The 22,528-nt window shown below is 47.6% G+C and overlaps 1 protein-coding gene across 1 annotated transcript in view; it reads right to left on the bottom strand.

Annotated features, from left to right (window-relative positions):
• KCTD14 (potassium channel tetramerization domain containing 14) overlaps positions 1–17,408 on the bottom strand; it is a 29,654-nt gene extending 12,246 nt beyond the window's left edge. Inside the window, exon 1 of the mRNA XM_055583742.1 lies at positions 17,073–17,408. Within this exon, the coding sequence (XP_055439717.1) occupies positions 17,073–17,408 (336 nt within the window). The remainder of the gene's footprint in view (positions 1–17,072) is intronic.
• Positions 17,409–22,528: the final 5,120 nt, after the last annotated feature.

The following is a 22,528-nucleotide window of genomic DNA, read 5'->3' on the forward strand; positions in this document are numbered from 1 at the left end:
CACTCTGTTGGAAGGAAGTCACCACTGATATTCTTTTTTTTTTTTTTTTTGACATGTACACACTGCTTTATTTATTTATTATTAATTTATTTTTGGCTGTGCTGGGTCGTCGTTACTACACGCAGGCTTTCTCTAGTTGTAGACAGCAAGGACTGCTCTCTAGCTGCAGCCCTTTTGTACCGGCTTCTCATTGCCTGGTGGCTCAGAGGTTAAAGCGTCTGGCTCCAATGCGAGAGACCTGGGCTCGACCCTTGGGCCGGGAAGATCCCCTGGAGAAGGAAATGGTAACCTACTCCAGTATTCTTGCCTAGAGAATCCCATGGACAGAGAAGCCTGGTAGGCTACAGTCCACGGGGTCGCAAAGAGTCGGACACGACTGAGCAACTTCGCTTTCACTTTTCTCTTGTTGCATAGCACAGGCTTTAGGTTCACAGCTTCAGTCGTTGTGGCGCAGGGACTCAGTAATTGCAGCTCTCGGCCTCTGGAGCACGGGCTGAGTAATTGTGGTACGTGGGCTTGGTTGCTCTGCAGCATGTAGAAAGTTCCCAGAACAGGGATTGAACCCATGTCCCCTTCACTGGCAGGTGGATTCTCACCCTCTGCATTACCAGGGAAGTCCTGATGTTCTTTTTCATAACACATTGTACTTCTCTTTCACAACATGTATATGTTTGTTTATTGAATGTCTCTCCCTCATTAGATTCTAAGCTCCATAACAGGAGCCAGTCTCCATACTGGTTTTGTTCACCACTCTCTTCCCAGCACCTAGCACAGCTGCCTGCTTTACACCAGGCCCCAGATAAATATTTGTTAAATGGAAAAAGGACAAAGAAAAGTGAGCAAGCATTTTTTTAGTGCCGCATTTTATGTGGCTTATCTCATTTTCTCTTCACAGCTATTGCATGAGGTTATTGTCCCATTTCTCTGACTGAAGTCAGAGAGGGAATGAAATTTTCCAGAGTCACACAGCCTAGAGCTGGGGTTCAAACTCATGTCTGCCTGGCGTCACAGCTGTGCATGTCCCCCCGTGCCCCTCTGCCCTTGGCACAGCAGCTCACAGTGGGGAAGAGAAGGAGGGACTGATGAGTGGAACCTACATGAATCATTCTTGGACAAACAGTAACTTGGGGGAACAAATAGTGACTGTGGCAGCCACTCCCCTGGGACCATTCCCAGGCCCTCCCAGCCTGGAAGCAACCCTCTTTCCTGTTTGCCCTCAGGCTCTCAGCCCTGTCCTACCTGGTCTGTGGTCTTCTCCAAACACCCTGTTCCTTGCTTTTCTTGGCAGGGTTGCCCATGGCTCACCAAGTTTCCAAGGGCAGATTCTGAACACCAGGTATGTATCCTGGAGCTCTACATGCAGGCCAGTTCAACAGCTGGTGCTTATACCGACGAGCAGGGCCTCCTGCTGTGTTTCCAGGACCACATGACAGTCAACTGGCACCTGGGAGGATCTTTTCTTTCCTTCCTCCTTTGCTCTCAGACCCTGTCTACTTTCCTCTTTAAAATCATCATTGTCACCAAATGGGAAACTTCTGAGATCCTGAGTTATGTTTTTTGTCGTGGCCTAGGTAATGGTTACACAGGCATGTTGACATTTTGCGAAAATTACTTGGGTGCATTCCTCTGTATCTGAGTTATACTTCAATCAATTTTTAAAAATTTTTCTGTGTTTATTTATTTTTTAACCACTCTGGGTCTTTATTCCTGCATGCAGGCTTTCTCTAGTTGCAGTGCTCTTTAGTTGCGGTGTGCCTGCTTCTCACTCTGGTGGCTTCTCTTGCTGCAGAGCATGGGCTCGAGGGCACATGGGCTCAGTAGTCATGGCACTTTGGCTTAGTTGCTGCCTGGCATGTGGGATCTTCCAGGACCAAGGCTCGAACCTGTGTCCCTTGCATTGGCAGGCAGATTCTTAACCCCCGGACCACCAGGGAAGTCCCAAAAGATTTTTTTTAAAAACCCATTGCTAAAAAACAACAACAAACATTGCTACCCATTCTTGCCCCTGGCTCCCCCTACCAGACCAGCTGTGAAATGGGGATCATCTTTCCAGCTGTTTTCCCTCAATCCTCCCCAAGGGATACCCAGAGACTCTTTTCATCTAAGGGCTTCTGACGGAATTCTGTCCAGCAAAGATAGTATAGATCAGCATAGCTGACACGGACAGTGCTGCAAGTCCTGGGACCTCCAGAGTCGGTGGATTCTCACTCCTGGTGGGTGGCGCCTCCCACTCTGAGCCATCACTTGGGTCTCTGGCCTTTCTCTGGTCCTATCTGAGAGCTGGAAGCCCTCCTATCTCTTCCCCAGACCTTCTTTTTCAGGTTATGCTGTCAGCTATTTATTGGCTTGCAGGGCCAGTTTTTTAGGAGCCAGTTACTATTTACCTGCTGTCACTAAGAAGAGCACATCCTGCAGCCTGTGTTCAGGACCTCTGCCAGCTCATCGTCCTTGGGTTCCTGGAGAAGAATTAACTGCATCCTATCCAGCTCCTCCTTTACAGGCTGCCCAGCCCCAGGGTGCAGGCCCCACCTGATTACCACAGACAGGCACTTTCTCATGCAGCCCCAGGACACCCTAACCCAAGGAAGGGAGGGGGGCTGCCCACTGAGCGGGCAGTGGTGGCCGAACTTCCAGCAGCTGAACCCAGGGAAAGTGTCAGACCAGGCTTCTGGTGGCCAACCAAGGCCAACTCCATAAACCAAAAGGAAATTTCTTAGACCATCAGTGTTCCCTGGGCTTCCCAGGCGGCACTAGTGGTAAAGAACCCACCTGCCAATGCAGGACACTTAAGAGAGGCAGGTTTGATCCCTGGGTCATGAAGATCCCCTGGAGGAGGGTATGGTAACTCACTCCAGTATTCTTGCCTGGAGAATCCCCATGGACAGAGGGGCCTGGCAGGCTACAGTCCATGGAGTCGCACAGAGTTGGACACAACTGAAGCGACTAAGCATGCACACATCAGTATTCCCAGGGGATGGGCTCAGGGGGCCCAGTGGCAGGAGCCTGGCCAGGATCACACTGCAAGACCGAGTGACTTCCACTGTCGTGGTCACAGGTGGGCCTCCGGCTACACCAGGGGCAGGCAGAAGAGGAAGCCAATCATATGGGCTTCTGCAGTGTGAGCAGGGACTAGGAATTACCGCCCTGGCAAGACTTTGATGGGAATGTCCCCTACAGGGAGAGCAAGAGGCTAGTGAGGAAGGGGTAGAGGCTGGACATGAGATTGACAAAAAAGAAAAACAAGACAATTTCCTCTTAGCACAGTATTGAACTGAGCTTGCAGAAGACTTTGGGTCAGGACAGAGGCAATGCCATCCCCATTACACCCATATCCACGAACAAAATTGGAATCATACCTTTATTATTATTATTTTGTCACATCCTGTAGCATGTAGAACTTCCCTGACCAGGGATCAAATCTGCACCCCCTGCAGTGTAAACACAGAGTCATAACCACTAGACCCCCAGGGAAGTTTGAATCACACACATTAAAGATTAATTTAAACATGCACATATTTTTTTCATCTAGTGTTGTGAAGATTTCCCCCATTTTATTAAGGGCTCAACTATACCACTGTAATGGCTATATCACAGCGTGTCATAAGAATGTATCATAAATCTATTAAACAACATTTCATTTCTGCCTTCATTCTTTTTTCTCCTTTACCGTAACTAGCACTGCAAGGAGCATCCTCTATAGCTAAGACATTGCGCAAGGAGTATGCACCTTTTTTGAAGATCTATTCCTCGTTGCCAAATGACTAGGAAGGCCATACCCCTTACCTGGGCACACAGGGTATGACTGCTCCTCAGTATGTTTTTGCCCGCTGCTCAGAGACTGACCTCCACCGCTCACCCCCAGAAGACTGCCGGGGAATGCTGGTGAGGCTGAAAATGCAAGCTGGCTTATTGGTAGGGCCTGAGAACCAAGCCAGACACCACCGGAGTCTTCCTGAGATCTGACGAGCAGTTTTTTCTGGACGGATCCAAAATGCCAGCTGAGGCGCTCATCCCACGTTCTGCTCCGTGTCTTCTTTCCTTTCTCTCCTCCTCTCCTCCTTCCTGCTCCCCCTCCCCTTTCTCTTTCGTTCCTTTCTGTGACTTCCCTCAAATTCTAGTCATTTTGCTTTCTTTCCCTCTCTACTCCTTTTTCCTTCACCTTTTAATTCCTCCCACCCCCGGAATGAATTCAGCCTTGTTTCTGTTTCTTTTCTCTTCTCCTCTCCTCTCTGTCCTTCACCCACCACTTCTGTTGCGTGAGTCATCATTTCCCCAGGGATATAAATTTTTCCTTGATGGGCCCCAATTTGAATGAGGGGTGAGTTTGCCTCCCACAAATGGCAAAGCTAACAGAATTGGGAGCTGCTTGGTAACCAGGGTGACTCAGGGCTTCCAGGTTGGGAGACACACAATCCATCAAGATTTCCTTAGAGGCTTTGTCACCCTAAGGGTCTGCTCACTGTGCCTGATGACTCATTAGGGCAGCCTTGGCTTGTTGGCAGCAGGCTGTGGGTTGGGGTGTCACAGTTTATGACGTTGCTGCAGGGAAGAGGGCAGATGCTGGGGGCCCGGCAACATGGCCACACGGCTCTGTTTCTCATTGTGTGTTCTCATATCACGATGATCAGGTAGGATGTCTATAAAAATTCAGGTTGCCGGGCCCCAGTGCACTCTTATTAAACCAGACTACCTAGAAATGGGGGTCAGAAACCTTCCTGTGAAAAGTGACGCACAGGCTGAAAAGTGTCTGTTAGATTTTTGAATGCACACACCCTATGTCTCAGCAACCAGCAACCCATTCCTCAACTTTCTGCGTGATTTGTAGCAGCTTTGCTTGTTATCAAAAACTTGGGGACAACAAAAATGTCTATTAATACAGAATGGTTAACATCTCCTATTGTGGAATAATATTCAGCCTTTTTTTTTTTTAATGGGGCATTTGTAGAGCCAGAAAGTAGATTTGAGGTCACCCTAACCAGAGGTTATGGAGAGAGGGGCCAGGGAGCATGAGGAGTTATTGCTTAATGGGTACAGAGCTTCTGTTTTGGAAATAGTGGTGATGGTTGCATAATATGGTGGATGTAATTAATGCCACTAAATCATACACTTAAAAATGGAAAGTTTTCTATTTATACACACACATACATATAATTTAAAAAATGAATGTGGTAGAATCATATGCAATAATATGGAAAGATATCCAAGACAGACTGTTAAGTGAAAATGGATATTGTGGATGAAGCTGATCATAAGAAATAAAATTCTGTGTGTGTGTGCACATGTGTGCCAGGAAAAGGCAGTAAAGAATCATATCACCCTCTTAAAAGTGTTTGTCACTGGAGGTAAGGCTGGTGGGATACACAGGAGAAGGAAGATTCTTTGTCCTTTCTGTAATATCAAAAATAAGTTCTGGTCATCAATCAAAATGGCTACCATTAAAAACTCTACAAATAACAAATGCTGGGGAGGACGTAAAGAAAAGGGAACCCTACTGCACTCTTGATGGGAGTGTAAGTTGGTACAGCCACTATGGAGACAGTATGGTGGTTCCTCATAAAACCAAAAATAGAGCCATCGTATGAGGCCGCAATTAGATAAAATTCTAATCCAAAAATATACATGTAGCTCTATGTTCATAGCAGCACTATTCACAATAGCCAGGACATGGAAGCAACCTAAATGTCCATCAGCAGAAGGATGGATAAAGAAGAAGTGGTGTATATACACAGTGGAATAATACTAAGCCATAAAAAGGAAAAAAAAGAATGCCATTTGCAGCAACATGGATGCAGCTAGAGATTATCATATGAAGTGAAGTAAGTCAGAAATTGACAAATAACATATGTTATATCACTTATATGTGGAATCTAAAATATGACACAAATAAACCTATTTAGGAAATAGAAACAGACTCATGGACACAGAGAACAGACTCCTGTTTGCCAAGGAGGAGGGGTTGAGAGAGAGACAGAGTGGGAGGTTGGGGTTAGCAGATGGAGCTATTATATGGAAAGGATAAACAACAAGGTCCTATTGTATAGCGCAGAGAACTATATTCAGTATCCTATGGCAAACCATAATGGAAAAGAATATAAAAAAGAATGTATATATATGTATGACTGGATCACTTTGCTGTACAGCAGAAATTAACACAACATTGTAAATCAACTAAAATTTTTAAAAGTGCTGGGATTATAGGTGATTTTGCTTTCTTTTTGAAACTGTTTTTCATGCAAACAATGTAAACACACTCAGCAAAACAGTTCCATCCTTGCCCTCAAAGAGCTCGGAATCAAGCTGGGGAGATGGGTACAGATCGAGGTAATCATAACAGAACATGAATTGTGGCAAGGCCTGTGGAAGTACGGAAGAGGGGGCATCAGGGAAGGCTTTCCAGAGAAGGAGACATTTTGACTCTGGTCTTCAAAGACCTCAAGGAGTGAGGCAAGTGGAGAAGTGGAGTAGAACTCCTCTGGTGGAAGGAAAGGCAAAGTGAGAGCAGACGTGAGGTTTGGGAGCTCAGGAGCTGACATGCAACTTGCCTGTTGGAAATGGCTGGAGCATGAAGAATTTACCAGGGGAGGGACAGGTTTGTGTTCTGGGTGTATCCTCTGGCGAGGTCTTTCCTGGGTTGAGGTTAGAGACGGTGCTCTCAGGCCAAGGTTGGAAACTAATAAGACATAAGCAAAGACTTTTCCATTCACCTCAGAATTTCAGCTGAGGCCTCCAAGGCCAGAGCTGCTGAACTTAAAATGAGTTCAGAACTCAGGAGGCGGGGAGGCGGCAGGGCTAAGAGCCATGTCCTCAGTTACCTGCCTGTCAAAGAGAGAACGTCCCCCAGGAACCCTACCGAAGACTCTCTTCAGAGAGATGTCAGGGCATTCACTCTGCCTGTCCCCCAACCCACAGCTCACCAGGAAGGGGAAGGACCCTTTCCCCTCCCCCTCAAACCAGGAGAAATAGACTTTGGGAGAACTATTTGGGGAGCCTTGCAGGGGGGAGGCTGTGGGATCTGGAATCTGGTGAGTTGGGGGTAGTTCCTAGCCAAGGGGCTGCACTTCCAGCTGTGTGATTCTCTTAGGGCACATGTAGACTCCACATTAAGGAGCAGAATGAGGCCTTCTTGGGACTTCCCTGGTGGTCCAGTGGTTAACACTCCATGCTTCCAATGCAGAGCATGCAGCCTTAATCCCTGGTTGGGGAACTTAAGATTCCACAAAGAATCAGGAAAAATAATAAATCATTAAAAAAAAAAGAATGAGGCCTTCTTGGAGAGGACCCTGTTGAAGAGAGCTTCCACTTAGGGGACTCCCACAGAATGAGGCTGGACTTGTGAGGAGGGATGCAGAAGCTGAGGGGCTGTAAGCACCATGAAAGAGGAAGCGCACTTCTTTTTAGGGGTGCTGCAACAGAATGGTGGTGTGGGTCTCCAAGGAGTCTATCAAAAGTGCTCCTGAGGGAAAGTGTCAGCATCTGGAATCTTTCAAGACCAGAGGTACTGGAGAAGACTCTGGAGGGCCCCTTGGACTGCAGGGAGATCAAACCAGTCAATCCTAGAGGAAATCACACCTGATTTCATTGGAAGGACTGATGCTGAAGCTGAAGCTCCAATGCTTTGGCCACCTGATGTGAAGAGCCAGCTCATTGGAAAAGACCCTGATGCTGGGAAAGATTGAGGGCAGGAGGAGAAGGGGACGACAGAGGACGAGATGGTTGGATGGCATCATCGACTCCATGGACATGCTGCTGCTGCTGCTGCTGCTAAGTCGCTTCAGTCGTGTCAGACTCTGTGTGACCCCATAGACGGCAGCCCACCAGGCTCCCCCATTCCTGGGATTCTCCAGGCAAGAACACTGGAGTGGGTTGCCATTTCCTTCTCCAATGCATGAAAGTGAAAAGTGAAAGTGAAGTCTCTCAGTCGTGTCCCACTCTTAGAGACCCCATGGACTGCAGCCCACCAGGCTCCTCCGTCCATGGGATTTTCCAGACAAGAGTACTGGAGTGTGGTGCCATTGCCTTCTCCGCCATGAACATGAGTTTGCACCAATTCCAGGGCATGGGGAAAGACAGGGAAGCCTGGCGTGCTGCAGTCTATGGGGTCGCAAACAATCAGACACTACTTAGGGACCGAACAAACGAAAGACCGGAGGGCAGTACCGTGGGTAGACTTCTTGGCTGTAACTTTTCCGCTCCCTCTGCCCCCAACTCTGGAGAGCCAGAGACAGCCAGAGCAGGAGGAACAGAAGGTTCGCAGGGGAGGGAGACTGTCCGGTGCCCTCCCCAGCCAGCAGGTGTCCCAGCCAAAGGGAGCTGGATCCGGGCAGGTTTGCTTTAACGCTTGCCCCCGGCACGTAGATTACCTGATTATAAACGAGAGACTCTCGGAAAACTAGGAGACCTGCCAAGATTTCATCCCGGGAAGAGTAAAGCATGAGTGCACAGAATCGGTTCCAAAGGACAGCTGTCAGACAAGAAAGAAATAGGCTCCGCGATTTCCAGCTGTTGAGTCAAACCTCTTTCTTTAATAAAGAGCTCCGAAACATTAATGACGCCTATCTAGCGAATTGGGTCTTAGAATGGTTTTCCTCCCACTCTCTCCCCATCGTTCAATCCTTTTTATCTAAACGAGACGGACAATTACCGCTTGGAAACGCGTTTGTTTCCGCCCAGGAACCCAGAGGCTGGCGCGGGCGGAGCCGCGGTCCTGGCCTGCCCCGCAGCGCCCCCTTCTGTCCGGAGCTGCAGTGGCCGGCCCCCCGCTTCGCCTCCGACTCTGGGGCTGGAACCCCGCCCAGTCTTCCTGGAGTCTGCAGGGTTTGAGGCGACGCATGCCTTCGTGTATTGAATGGTCACTTGAGAAGTGTACACTTGCCACTGGGGTGAGAGTCTATCCGATGGGGAGGGGGCTTATCTGGTCAGAAAGGTCAGCCGCCGAGCGTGGGGCTGGGCGAAAGGGGTGAGGTGGAAAGTGGGGGAGTAAAGATTTGGAAAAGCTACTGTGGAGTTTCAAATTGGGAAAGGAGTATGTCAAGGCTGTATATTGTCACCCTGCTTATTTAACTTACATGCAGTGTACATCATGCGAAACGCCAGGCTGGATGAAGCACAAGCTGAAATCAAGATTGCCTGGAAAAATATCAATAACCTCAGATATGCAGATGATGCCTGCATATGGCAGAAAGTGAAGAGGAACTAAAGAGCTTCTTGATGAAGGTGGAAGAGAAGAGTGGAAAAAGCTGGCTTAAAACTCAACATTCAGAAAACGAAGATCATGGCATCCGGTCCCATCACTTCCTGGCAAATAGATGGGGAAACAATGAAAACAGTGACAGACTTTATTTTTGGGGGCTCCAAAATCACCACAGATGGTGACTGCAGCCATGAAATAAAAAGACGCTTGCTCCTTGGAAGAAAAGCTATGACCAACCTACAGCATATTAAAAAGCAGAGACATTACTTTGCCAACAAAGATCCGTCTAGTCAAAGCTATGGTTTTTCCAGTAGTCATGTATGGATATGGGAGTTGGACTTTAAAGAAAGCTGAGCACCGAAGAATTGTTGCTTTTGAACTGTGGTGTTGGAGAAGACTCTTGAGAGGCCCTTGGACAGCAAGGAGATCAAACCAGTCAATCCTAAAGGAAATTGATCCTGAATATTCATCGAAAGGACTGATGATGAAGCTGTAGCTCCAATACTCTGCACATGACTGAGCAACTGAACTGAACTGAGCTGTGAAGTTTGGGAGAGGGGGGCAATATTCTTGCTACTTCGTGTCCTTGGACATTTGCTCAAGCTGGTACCTCTACCTGGAAAACATTTCCCATTTTTCTTTTTTGTTGTTGTTGTTTTAAGTACTTAATGTATTAATAAATATGAGAGAATGAATTATATAAATATCCATGTACCCATCACTCAGCTTGAGAAATAAGACCTAACAAATAGAAAGTACCTGTGTATACCCCTCTCTTTCATCCTCCTTCCCAGAGATGGCTCCTTAAGTTGCTGTTTTCATTCCCATTTAAGTTTTTATTTACTGTATGTATGTGCATACCCAGTCGCTCAGTCGTGTCTTACATGTAGGTCTTGGGACTCCAAGGCCCTGCTGCCCCCTCAGATAGCTTTCTTAGCTGGTCATTTGACTCTTGATGCCTCAAAATCCTCCATTCAGAAGACTTGTTTTTTTCTTTAGTTCGAAAGAGCCTCTATTTAGTTCAACTCCTCAATTTTCCAGGTCGGAAACAGGCCTGGAGAGGTGGGATGACTTGCTTAAGGTTCCCCAGTAAGCTGCTGCTGCTAAATTGCTTCAGTCGTGTCCAACTCTATGGGACCCCATAGACGGCAGCCCACCAGGCTCCCCCGTCCCTGGGATTCTCCAGGCAAGAACACTGGAGCGGGTTGCCATTTCCTTCTCCAATGCATGAAAGTGAAAAGTGAAAGTGAAGTCGCTCACTCATGTCCGACTCTTAGCAACCCCATGGACTGCAGCCCACCAGGCTCCTCCATCCATGGGATTTTCCAGGCAAGAGTACTGGAGTGGGGTGCCATTGCCTTCTCCTCCCAGTAAGCTAGTTGTGGCTTTTTTCTTTTTAAAGATTAAAAAAAAAATTTGTTATTGTTTTAGTTGCTAAGTTGTGTCTGACTCTTGCAATCCCATGGACTATAGCCCCCTAGGCTCCTCTGTCCATGGGATTTTCCAGGCAAGAATTCTGGAGTGGATTGCCATTTCCTCCTCCAGGTGACCTTCCTGACCCAGGGATTGAACTCACGTCTCCTGCATTGACAGGCAGATTCTTTACCACTGAGCCATCAGGGAAGCTTTTTTTTTTTAATAGGGACCATTTTAAAAGTCTTTATTAAATTTGTTACAGTATTGTTTCTGTTTCATGTTTTGGTTGTTTGACTGTGAGGCATGTGAGATTTTAGTTCCTCTACTAGGGATTGAACCCACACCGGCTGCATTGGAAGGCAAAGTCTTAACTACCAGACCACCAGGGAAGTTCCAGATGTGGCTTTAAGGACATTATTTTCTGATTGGTAGTACTGGTTGTTCCCTCTACCTGCAAGACAGAGCTTCCAGAAACTGAGAATATTCAGGTCTCAATATGTTAATGAATATTTCTTTTCCCCTGGGGTAATAACCATGCTTGGAATGAATTCCTGACCCCTTGACCATAGGCATCCCCTGAGGATCTCTTTGAAATGGAGATTCAGGAGATCCTGGGCAGGGCCTGAGACTCTGCCTTTCTGGTGAGCTCCCTGGTGCTTGGATGCTGCTGGTCTGCAGGGCACACTTGTATAGTAGCAAAGCTCTAGCTCATTAAGTTGTTTTCTTCCTGGTACATGTCACCACATGATATGGTCATATTTATTTATGAGTATGTTGATTGTGGATTTCTTCTCACTAGATACAAACTGCCTGAGTGGGATGCCTTGTCTGCCTCATGCCCTGTTATAACCACAGGCCCAGCACAGCGCAGACACAAAGCAGGCTCTCAACACATGAAGTCCCCCCAGTGACAGAGCGAGTCTTTTTCTGGAGGGTAAGTGCCGAAGTCCAGCCCCGGCTGATCCAGGGAGTTCGAAGCGGGGACGGAGTCGGCAAGGATCAGGATACAATAGCTTCAATTAGATATTAATTAGAGATATAAAGAGTAATAGAATGAAGATAGCTCAGTAGGAAAATTCAGTGGAGAAAAGAGGCTGAGTAGCTTGGTTTACGTGGGAGACCAATAAAACTTCAAGACAAGAAGTTTGCACCACTTACGTAGGCTGCAGGCATCCTTCTGTTCTCCCGAAGGAGAGGAGACACTGAGGCCTCCCTGGTCGGATCTTAGAAGCCCAGGCAAAATTAGTAAGCTTGGTGGGTTCCGCGCTCCAGATGGAGACTCAGCCAGAGTTTGAGAGAGAGAGTGACATGGGGAGACGAGTATTTTGAGAAACTGATCCCAATTCTTTATTTTCCATGGTCTACTTTTATACACTGAGATGTTATGCAAAAGTCACGCGAGGTCAGCAGTCCTGACTTTTATCAAAGTCAGGTGCTTCATACAAATGTATACAGAGGCCTTAGGGGTGTTACATCATCTTCTGGCCAGGGGGCCTGCTGACAATTTATGACCCTCTCCTTGTGACAGCGGTCAGTCAACCAGGACACTTATTTCTCCAGGGGTGATTATTCTTAAAACAGACACCACCCAAATAAAGTTACATTCCTATAGGGTGAGGGTGTAGTGGGTTTTAGTTAAGGAAAGAATTTACTTAGCCTAAGGTCTAACGTGATTAATATCAAAGGTTAATACTTATTTCTTCTATATATTCATTAATGTGTGTAAGGGCAGGGGATGTGGAGACTTAGCAGTAAGCATTGGCTCAACAAATGAAAAACCCTTCACCAATACAATTTCTAATCAGCCCACTATACTTACACTAATGGTTTTCTAACTTTTCTAAGGAACCTGTTTTTAGAAGGTTTAAAGCATCTCATGCCTCTCACGGTTGGGAGGCTGTGGCCGGACAAGCCTGTCAGGCAGGCTAGAGAACCTTCAGTGGAGTTTGTAGGTTGAAACACTCCTATCATGCCCAGGAATTATTATTAATTGGAGCTCTAAGTTAACTCCTTCTCCAAAAGAGGTGGTGGGGGACAACCCCCCATAAAGTCAGAGGTGTAGGTGGGAGCACAAAGTAGTAAAGTAGGCAGGCTCTGGTTATGGAGGTAGATGCTCGAGGATTGCCAGGGGGACTCCTGAGGCTCTATCCCGCCTTTGCGTATGTCAAGCCTCCTTCCTCATGACCTTTGCCATGAGAGGAGTGCCTCACTCTGGCCCCCAACAGGTAAGGACTTTGGTTTGCTTTTGACTCCTCCTGGTAAGGCTGGGGGTGGGAGCACAAGGTGACTTGACCCCAGATGTTCCCCAGTAGATCAGAACTGGAGTGACAGACAGCCCGAGATCCATGGCCAACAGGTGATATGAGGGTGTGTATTCTGTTTTTTTTTTTTTTTTTTTTGGCAGCACCCTAAGGCATAGTGGGATCTTAGTGCCCCTGCCAGGGGTCGAACCCTTGCTCCCTGCATTTGAAGAGCAGAGTCTTAACCACTGGCCCACCAGGGAATTCCCATGAGTGTGGGTATATATCATTTTTAAAGCTAGAAAACTTGTCACAGCCTAGCTGTGAGCCCATTCTGTAGCTGCCTGGGCTCAAGCCCTGCCACGCTTTCTTGGAGTCTGGCTGCCCCAGAGCACGACTTGATCAGCTCGTCCCTTGCACAACATTCACATGGTGTTCCTGGCCCGGCTCTTGAGGGCCTTGACCCCAGTCCATCTGGGGCCAGTTCAGGTTTTCTAACGGGATGATCAGGTAACCTGAGGGTGAGGTCATAGGCAGCTCTGCAGAGGCCATTCTAGTAAAGGGGCTCATTCAGCCTCAGCTTCCCCACCTGAGGGCGGAAGGGAAGTCTGGGGGAAACGGAATGGTGCTTGAGGTCTAGCCCACCTTCTGCCACCTCCTTGTTCTCCATTGCTACTTCCACCTGCAGTGGCCCAGCCGCACAAGATAACCTCCCAACCCTGAGACATGGCAGGGACCCCTGAGTCCAGCAAACCCTTCTGGAACCAAGGGCCACCTCTCCTGCCCCCCTCATCCCCTGAGAAGATCTCACGTTCTTATCTTTTCTTTCTTGCCTTCCTCCTCTCCCCACTCCCAGAACTTGTCTGAGCCCAGCCTGTGCCCTTAGTTCCCTGATACCTGGAGCCAGCTGGCAGCTGCTGACTCAGGAACATTTTATCTTTCATGTGCCAGGTAGGCCTGGACACAGTCTCCTTCTGTAGCCCTGACCGTGCAGACTCTCCTGCCCCCCCTTCACAGGGCTACTTGGTCTGTTCTGCGTTTGTTCACTCATGCAGCTCATTGAGGGGCTTCCTTGGTGGCTCAGATGGTAAAGAATCTGTCTGTAATGCAGGAGACCTGGGTTTGAGCCCTGAGTCAAGAAGATCCCCTGGAGAAGGCAGTGGCAACACACTCCAGCATTCTTGCCTGGAGTATTCGATGGACAGATGAGCCTGGCGGGCTACAGTCCATGGGGTTGCAGAGTCAGATACGACTGAGTGACTGACACACACACACACAGAGTTCATTTATCCCCCTGTTATCAGTTTGCTCACTCATGCATGCGTGCAGCGCCCCTTCCATCCCTGGGGCCATGTCCGTGAGCGAGTCTGGGAATGGACAAGCCAGAGATGAGATTATGATGCATACACAGAGGCAGAATAACACAGTGGGCCACAGAGGGGCTGTGCTTTGGTGGAGTCCCCCAAAGTCTAAGCTGTAGAGGTGTTGTAGCCACGCGTTCCGGGAAACAAACTCACTCAGAAGGACAATGCAGATAGTGGAATGCAGTTTATTACACCGGCGGGCCCAAGGCAGAGTCTCCTCTTAGCCAAGGACCCTGACCAGCATTTGTGAAAATCTTTTATACCCCATGTGTTCATGTCTGAACCCACCACTCCAAATTCCTTGAGACTTACATAAACCAAGGAAAATACAATCCCAATAACCCCATCATTCATGTGCTATGTGTTCATGTGCTCAAACAGTCAAACAATTAGCCAATAATCAATAAACCCGAGGTTACACTCCGATAGATACAGAAAAATTTATGACCTGTCTGGAGGCAGGGGTGATTAGTGAATGTTTTCTCTTAGGTGATGAGTAACCTAGATACGATCTTCAAGGTTCACCTGTCTGGAGGAGGGTCTTATCCTTCTGTTGTTGTTTTCATAGGCACTAAACACAGAGTTCAGAGTCCATTGGAAAGGTGGCCAAGCATGATCAGCATGAACAGGCCTAAGATGGAGTCCAGGCCCTATGAATTCCTTCTTCATTCCCCTCTCTTGATGCTCTTAACTCGTATCATGAGCATCATTCATAGGGATATATTGCACCCTGGCTCTCCAACCGCCAATTTGGGAGAATGACATCAACCTTCGTGTTACAAAGTTCAAAATACATTGTAAAATTCAGGGTCCACAAAGCAGAACTATCAAGACAACTATAACAGTGGTAAATACAGTTTTCCACCAGTCGCCCTTCACCCAAGATAGGATCCAGAAAGGAATGTTTTCATTTGACATTGCTTTTACCTGGTTTTCCATGTCATCTAAAGCAGTCGATACATTACCAGATAAGTCAGGAATGTATACACAACATTCAACCTTAATTATAGCACAGGTCCCTCCTTGAGCAGCTATGAGTATGTCCAAAGCCATTCTATTATGAATTACCACTTTTCTCATTTGGATTTGCTCTTCATTTAAGGCTTGGATGGTTTTTGTTCTATCTAGGAGGGTCTGTTTTGTGAAATTAGAAAAGGCCTCTACTTTAATCATGATATCTGTTGTCCCTATAGAGGGTACGAAAAAGGCAGCAACATACTCATACCATTGAAACACAGATCTTGTCCACCTAGCATGTAAATAAGGTAGATTTACAGGGGCTACCGGGGTAGATTTACAACAAGTAGGTTAGGCTTTTGTTACACTGGCATTTATATCAAATGTAACCCCATGACCCGAGTCTATTGACAGTAGGTCTTACACCAAGAGAGCAAGGAGAGGTTATGATTGGCAAAAGAGAGGAAAGTCTCTTTTTGTCATCCCAGAGAAGAGCAGAGTGGTTTAAAATCTCCTTGGCAGAGTGGTGACACCCACCAAGGAAGTCCATCCATCACTGACAGAGGCATAGCCCTACATACCCAGCAGTTGGAAGCGTTGTGGAAGTCTGCATAGGAATGTGCCCATGAGATGAAAACATTGTCCTGAGTTGAAACCGAAGTTAAATTCAAAATCACGTTGATGAGGCCAAGCAGCAGGAGTTGACTATGTGGCTTCATCCTGAAGGGGCTCATCTAGGATCTTCTTTTCCTTCTTCTTAAGGATGGTCTTAGTCTCTCGAGGGTCAGCGGAGTCCCTCTGTGCAGTCCTCTCAGCGTTTTTTGGATCTGTGTGGTATGTTCTCTTCACGCTCGTATGATGGATCCAAGGGTCAATACCTGCAACTTTAACTGCAGTAGAGGTAGTTAGAATAACATAAGGGCCCTTTCAAGGGGCTAGCAAATCATGTTTCCAATCTCTGACCCATATTTGGTCACCAAGCGTAAACTCATGAATCTGTTCCCCAAGGGGGAACGGCACCCTTTCTTGTACAAACTTAGTTACCTGATTTATTACCTTACCCAGTTCCATCTGCTATGAAATCCTATTCCCCCTTACCTGAGACAAATTTGTTGACACCTGTTTTATTATGGGAGGGGGCCTCACGTACACAATTTCGTATGGAGAATAGCCTTGGGACTGTGGGGTCATCCTGAGTCTGAGCAGAGCCGTCAGAAGCAAGTCCACCCAGCAGCAGTCAGTCTCTATGATCCACTTGGAGAGTCTCTTTAATGTCCGATTGGTTCATTCCACCATCTCTGAACTCTGGGCCTATATGCAGTGTGCAGTTTCCATTTGATGTTTAAAGTTTTACTTACTTGTACTAAATCAGCTACAAAAGCCGGGTCATTGTCTGAACCAATGCTGGTAGGAAGTCCAAATCTGGAAACTATTTCCCTAAGCAGGCACCAGGCTACTTCTGATGCTCTTTCAGTCCAGGTAGGAAAAGCTTCTACCCATCCTGAGAACGCACATACCATGACCAGCAGGTAACAGTAGTGTCAGTGAGGTTTCATTTCAGTGAAGTCCACTCCCAGGTGTTCAAAGGGCAGCGTGCCTTTCAGCTGAATACCTGGAGGTTTTTGTCTGAATACCCGAGAGGCAGCATTAACCTGTGAGCAGGCAGCATGGCCTAAGTGGGTCGCTTGGTGTGTTTGGCTTACCAGAGTGGGTACCAGCTCCTCTGGTACCAATAATTTCCCACTTGGCAATTCCCACCATCCCTTTTCAGTCTTGATGGACCCTTCTGCTTTGGCTAACCTGACAGCCGTTGTCCTTGTTTTATCAGGCTAGTGCCATCAGTATATAGGACCCAACTAGGGTCTGGAACCTTGTGTCCTTTAAAACAAACCCCAGATACCTTACCTCCTCTTTGTAGATCTGTGCCTTCTTCCTTGACACCCGGTAACCTGCTTGCATCAGCAGCTGGAGCAGTGCTTTTGTCCCTTTCCAGCATTTTTCCTTGGTCTCGGCGGCCAGCAGCAGGTCATCCACATATTGTAGGAGCCAACATCCATACTCTTCCTGATGGAGTGCGTTCAGGTCAGAAGCCACGGCTTCCCCAAAGATGGCTGGGGAGTTCTTAAACCCTTGAGGGGGAGTCCAGATGAGCTGTTGCTTGGTGCCCCCCAACTGGATCTTCCCATTCAAAGGCAAAGATGGGCTGTGACGCTGGGGCGAGGCATATGCAGAAGAAGGCATCCTTCAGATCTAGGCAAGTATAAACTTTAGTCCTCAGCGGGAGGAGGCTAAGTAAGGCATAGGGGTTTGGAACAGTGGGGTGTAAAGTCACAGTAGTCTGGTTGACTAGCCTGAGATCCTGTACAGGCCTATAGTCCTGTCCTCCTTCCTTTCTGACTGGCAGGATCGGCGTATTCCAAGCCAACTGGCACTCTACTAGAATGCCTGCTTGTTTCAATCTATTGATGTGGGGCAGTATGCCGGCCCAAGCCTCTATTGGTAGTGGGTACTGGTGCTTTCTAACCGGGATGGTGCCTGGTTTGAGTTCTATTATCTCTGGGGCTTGATGTTTAGCCAGCCTGGGGGGAGTGGGGGTTGTCTTCCGCCCAGACCTCAGGGAATAATTGAGTTAGCTCTCCCTCATGTTCTTCCGGCCCATCCGGTTCTGCCTTCGGAGGCTCATGCAACCTCCACTCATCTTGGGGGGGTCTTGAGAGAGAGAGCAAATAAGTCATAGTGTCCATCCAGAAGGTGGGCCTCTCCTCAGGGGAGAAAGTCACCTGTGCGCCTAGTTTGGAAAGCAAGTCTCTTCCCAACAGGGGTACTGGGCACTCAGGAATGTAGAGGAATTCATGAATCACTTGGTACCCCTCCATCTGACATTTTCTGGGCTGGCAAAACGATTTAATCATCTCTTCTCCCAATACGCCAGTTAAGCGGTAGTCTTTTTGGACAGTGGTGCCACAGGTTTTACTACCGACAGTTCTGTCCCTGTATCCACCATGAAGTCAATGTTTTGGTCCCCCACTTTTAAGGTTACCATGGGCTCTTGGGGACCTGATATCTCTGAGCCCCAGCAGCCCTATTTACTTTCCAAGTCAGCAAGCCCCACAACTGCAGGAGCTTCCTCTTCCTTCTTTGCCTTAGGGCATCATTCTTCCAGTGACCAAAAGCTCCGCACCGGGCACACTGGTTTGGCTGTAATGGGGCCCAGGGCCTCCGTTGGGACCGTTGAAGGACTGTCCTGTCCCTGGGGCAAAGGAGGTTTTCAGGAGGGCCTGAGATAGACTTTCCCAGAGCAGCAGCTAGCATTGCAAATCTCCTGTCTGTTCTCTTTCGTTCCCTCCAGCTCTCTAGCAGAGTGCAGTTTCTGCTTAATTGCAAACATCTCCCTCCCCTTCTTGTCAGTACTCACTGGGAGAGGCGGATATAGCTTGGGCGGTTTGGCTGGAGCCGGATCCTGGAAGTGCTGGCCAGAGGCTTCTGTCACCAGGATTGAAGCCTGCCGAGGTGGCGGCTCTATGACCCCGGGGAGAGCTGGCGGAGGAGCAGTGGGTGCTGCAGGACTTCACCTGGCCCTGGATGGGGCATTAAGGCGGCCTCCGGTCCTGGTGGAGCGCTGGGAGGCAGGAGCATCATTATCCAGTATGGGGGAGGAGTCAGGTCGTCCCTGTCCAAATCCTGTAGAATTTCTTTTTTTATCATCAGTCATTTTTTGTGCCATTAATATTTTCCCCTTTCCCTTCTGGATACAGAAGCTTGTCCAAGTAGGAGGGTCTTGAGCTAACCCTAGCCATGAGTCAATATGTGTATATTGATCCAGGTGTCCTGGCTCTCCTGTGCCTACTGTATAGACTGCTTCCACTATTTTTAAGTTCATGGTGTTCTCTGGTGGCCATCTTACTCCCATAGGGGGCCATTCGACCTCACAGAGTATGTGGAGGCGGTTAGGCTTCATCTTCACCCCATAGTCTCCTCCTAATCCCTTCTTAAAATTTTTAATCATGCACTCCAATACAGTTGCCTTAGATTAACTTCCTCCCATCTTGCTTACCTTCTCGGACCTTCTTCTACTTTTCCTTTTCGTTCTGTCTACGAAGTTCTCAGTACCCTATGTACTTCTGATATTTCCACTCAATGACACTTAAATTGCCATTCTGCCTCCTTCCTAATTGGGGTTAGAAGAGCCTTACCTGACAGATCCCAGAGGGAGAAGGGGGATCAGCATGCCTTCACCTGCCGGTCAGCACAGCCGAACCAGAACACCGCATGGTCCAAGACTGTTTCTCCCTTAAAGTCCATTCTGCCTTGGTGGGCTTGATCAGGTGTGGATGAAAACACAGATGGGTTAAATATCCCATGTCCTAGGCCATCTCTGGGAAAGCCAATTCATACTCACTTACGTATCCCCTTCCTTCTAGCCAACAATTTCGAGGGAGTCAAGAATTTCACAGCAGATGGGACACCTCCTGGGGGAGGGCAGAATACGAGCATACAAGGACCAGTTTCCTATCCTAAAAATCCCCTGGCGATCGCTGGTAATAATTTTCCCTGAGACGGCGTGGACACACCTCCTAAATGACCTTCACAAATTTCCTTCCTAAACCGTAGCACGCTCGTCGATCTGTGTACCAAGCAATCGCTGCTGCCTGCCTATTCCAGGCCCCTGTGGGTCCGTGCCCCTTCTAGTCCCTCCCAGGGGGTTGATCAGGCCCCCTCTTCCACCCTGCCGGGTGGGTTCCTCCTTACCTGAGCGCTCAGTTCTCTTGCTACCATTCACTACCTGCCAAAGTGAGGGAACCGGGTGTTGAAAGGCTGAATTCTTCCAGAGGGGCGAGGTGCCTTCCCCCCTCTAGGAGATTCAAGCCACAAAGCCTCGGGGTGGCCTCAAATGAGACCTGTCTCCTCAAATGAGGAGTTTCCTGGCGAATGCACCAAATGTTGTAGCCACGCGCTCCGGGAAACAAATTCACTCAGAAGAACAATGCAGATAGTGGAATGCAGTTTATTACACCAGCGGGCCCAAGGCAGAGTCTCCTCTTAGCCAAGGACCCTGACCAGCATTTGTGAAAATCTTTTATACCCCATGTGTTCGTGTCTGAACCCACCACTCCAAACTCCTTGAGACTTACATAAACCAAGGAAAATACAATCCCAATAACCCCATCATTCACATGCTATGTGCTCATGTGCTCAGTCAAACAATTAGCCAATAATCAATAAACCTGAGGTTACACTCCGATAGACACAGAAAAATTTATGACCTGTCTGGAGGAAGGGGTGATTAGTGTATGTTTTCTCTTAGGTGATGAGTAACCTAGATATGATCTTCAAGGTTCCCCTATCTGGGGGGGCTCTTATCCTTCTGTTGTTTTCATAGGCACTAAACACAGAGTTCAGAGTCCATTGGAAAGGTGGCTGAGCATGATCAGCATGAACAGGCCTAAGATGGAGTCCAGGCCCTATGAATTCCTTCTTCAGAGGACTTAATGAAGACCAGCCCCCTTGTTGAATAGATGGGGAAAGGGAGGCCCAGGAGGCCACTGCTGATGGGGCCCTCCTGCCCGGCCCACCACTCTGGCTCAGTTCTCCCAGCCCTGTCTATAAGCAGAACATCATGTTTTCCAGACCTGAGTCAGTGACTCTGGACCTGGGTTAACGAGGAAGGCACTAGACCTGGGTAATGATATCCTTAGTGACCCAAACATGGATTCAGAAGGAATTATATGACCAGGACTGAAAGGCCTTTTCCTCAGAGATCTCCAAACCCTTCCCTTTACAGTCATGGATGCTAGGGCCCAGGAAGCCTGGTCACAAGTGGACCTGGAAGCAGCCCCAGAACCCAAACCACAGTGTCCAGACTCCTGGTCTCTGGCTAAATCCACTGCTCAGCCATCCTGGATGTTCAAATACAGAGAAAGCCCCATTTTCCAGAGGAAAGATATTTTAAGAATGTTTTCCCTTCCCTGGCAGTCCTGTATTGGGACTGTGCTTTCACTGCCGAGGGTGTAGTTTTGATTCCCTGGCCAGGGAACTTCGATTCCCTAGCGGCATGGTGTGGTATTTTCCTAGAAAAGTAAAAAAGCAAACAAAAAGCATTTTAGGGCTAAACTGAATTAGTCAAATATTTACTTAAGTAATCTATTAAAATTATATTTTTCCACGTTATTAATTTAGAAAACTTGCTGTTTTCCACTCATAGGTTAGGAAATAGTTTTATGCAAATTCTCCATGTAGCTGACTGGTGGAGTTAATATCGGGCTAATGCATCTTCTTTCTAAATTTGTTCTTAATTGGAGGATAATTACTTTACAATGTTGTGTTGGTTTCTGCCATACAAAAACGTGACTCAGCCATAAATATATATATATGTTCTGTCCATCTTGAACCTCTCTCTCTCCCACCCTCCACCCCATCCCACCCCTTTAGGTTCTTTATACATATATATATATATATATACACATATTTGGCTGCATCAGGTCTCAGCTATGGCACACAGGATCTTCGTTACATCATGTGGGCTCTTTCACTGCAGTGCATGAACTCTCTAGTTGGGACACACAGGCTGAGCTGCTCCACGGCAGGTGGCATGTTAGTTCTTGGACCAGGGATGGAACCTGCGCCGTTGCGAGGTTGGATTCTTAATCACTGAACCACAAGTGAAGTCCTCTGGCTAATGTATATTGCAAACTGTTTGTTTACATTAACATATTGAGAAAAAACAGTGTGTATGAGGAAGACTGCCAGGACAGGAGTATGGCGTACCTCTCCTAGAAGTCTGGAAAAGAGCCTCCCTTTAGAGTCAGGCCCATGAGCTGATTTTGAGCACCTGTCATGCCTGGGCCATGTGTGGCTGCAGCCACTTGGACTCCCTCACTGGGTCAAAGGCCTCACTACTGCCTCCTTCCAAGCCAGGGACCCTATTTTTCAAGGTGACTGGACATTATAACCAAGGACTCTAGAGTGCATCAGAAAGTGAGTCTAATGGTAATCCATCAGCCAGCATCTACTGAGCATTTGCAGGTCTGGGCACCAGGATAGGTACAAAGGGAATGGAAGTGTATGTAGCAAGCCCTAGAATGGAAGAATAAAGGAGAAATTAGGAGCATAGAATAGGAAATAGGAATGGCCAGGAGGCAGTGCATGTTTACTGAGGTTTTGCAATATATATCAGGTATTACACACAAACGTTGTCTCTAAGTCCTCATAACTGTTAATATCAGTGGGCAGGATTTACCACTAATTCCAATTTCTGTTTGTCTAAAAGCTAATAGTGTGCATCTTAAGACTAATTACTTGACCTTCTTAGGCTTCAATTTCCTCCTCTGTGAACAGACTATCTACGCCATAGGATTATTGGG

The sequence above is a fragment of the Bubalus kerabau genome, chromosome 5 (genome assembly GCF_029407905.1).
Source record: "Bubalus kerabau isolate K-KA32 ecotype Philippines breed swamp buffalo chromosome 5, PCC_UOA_SB_1v2, whole genome shotgun sequence".
Classification (NCBI taxonomy): Eukaryota; Metazoa; Chordata; class Mammalia; order Artiodactyla; family Bovidae; genus Bubalus; species Bubalus kerabau.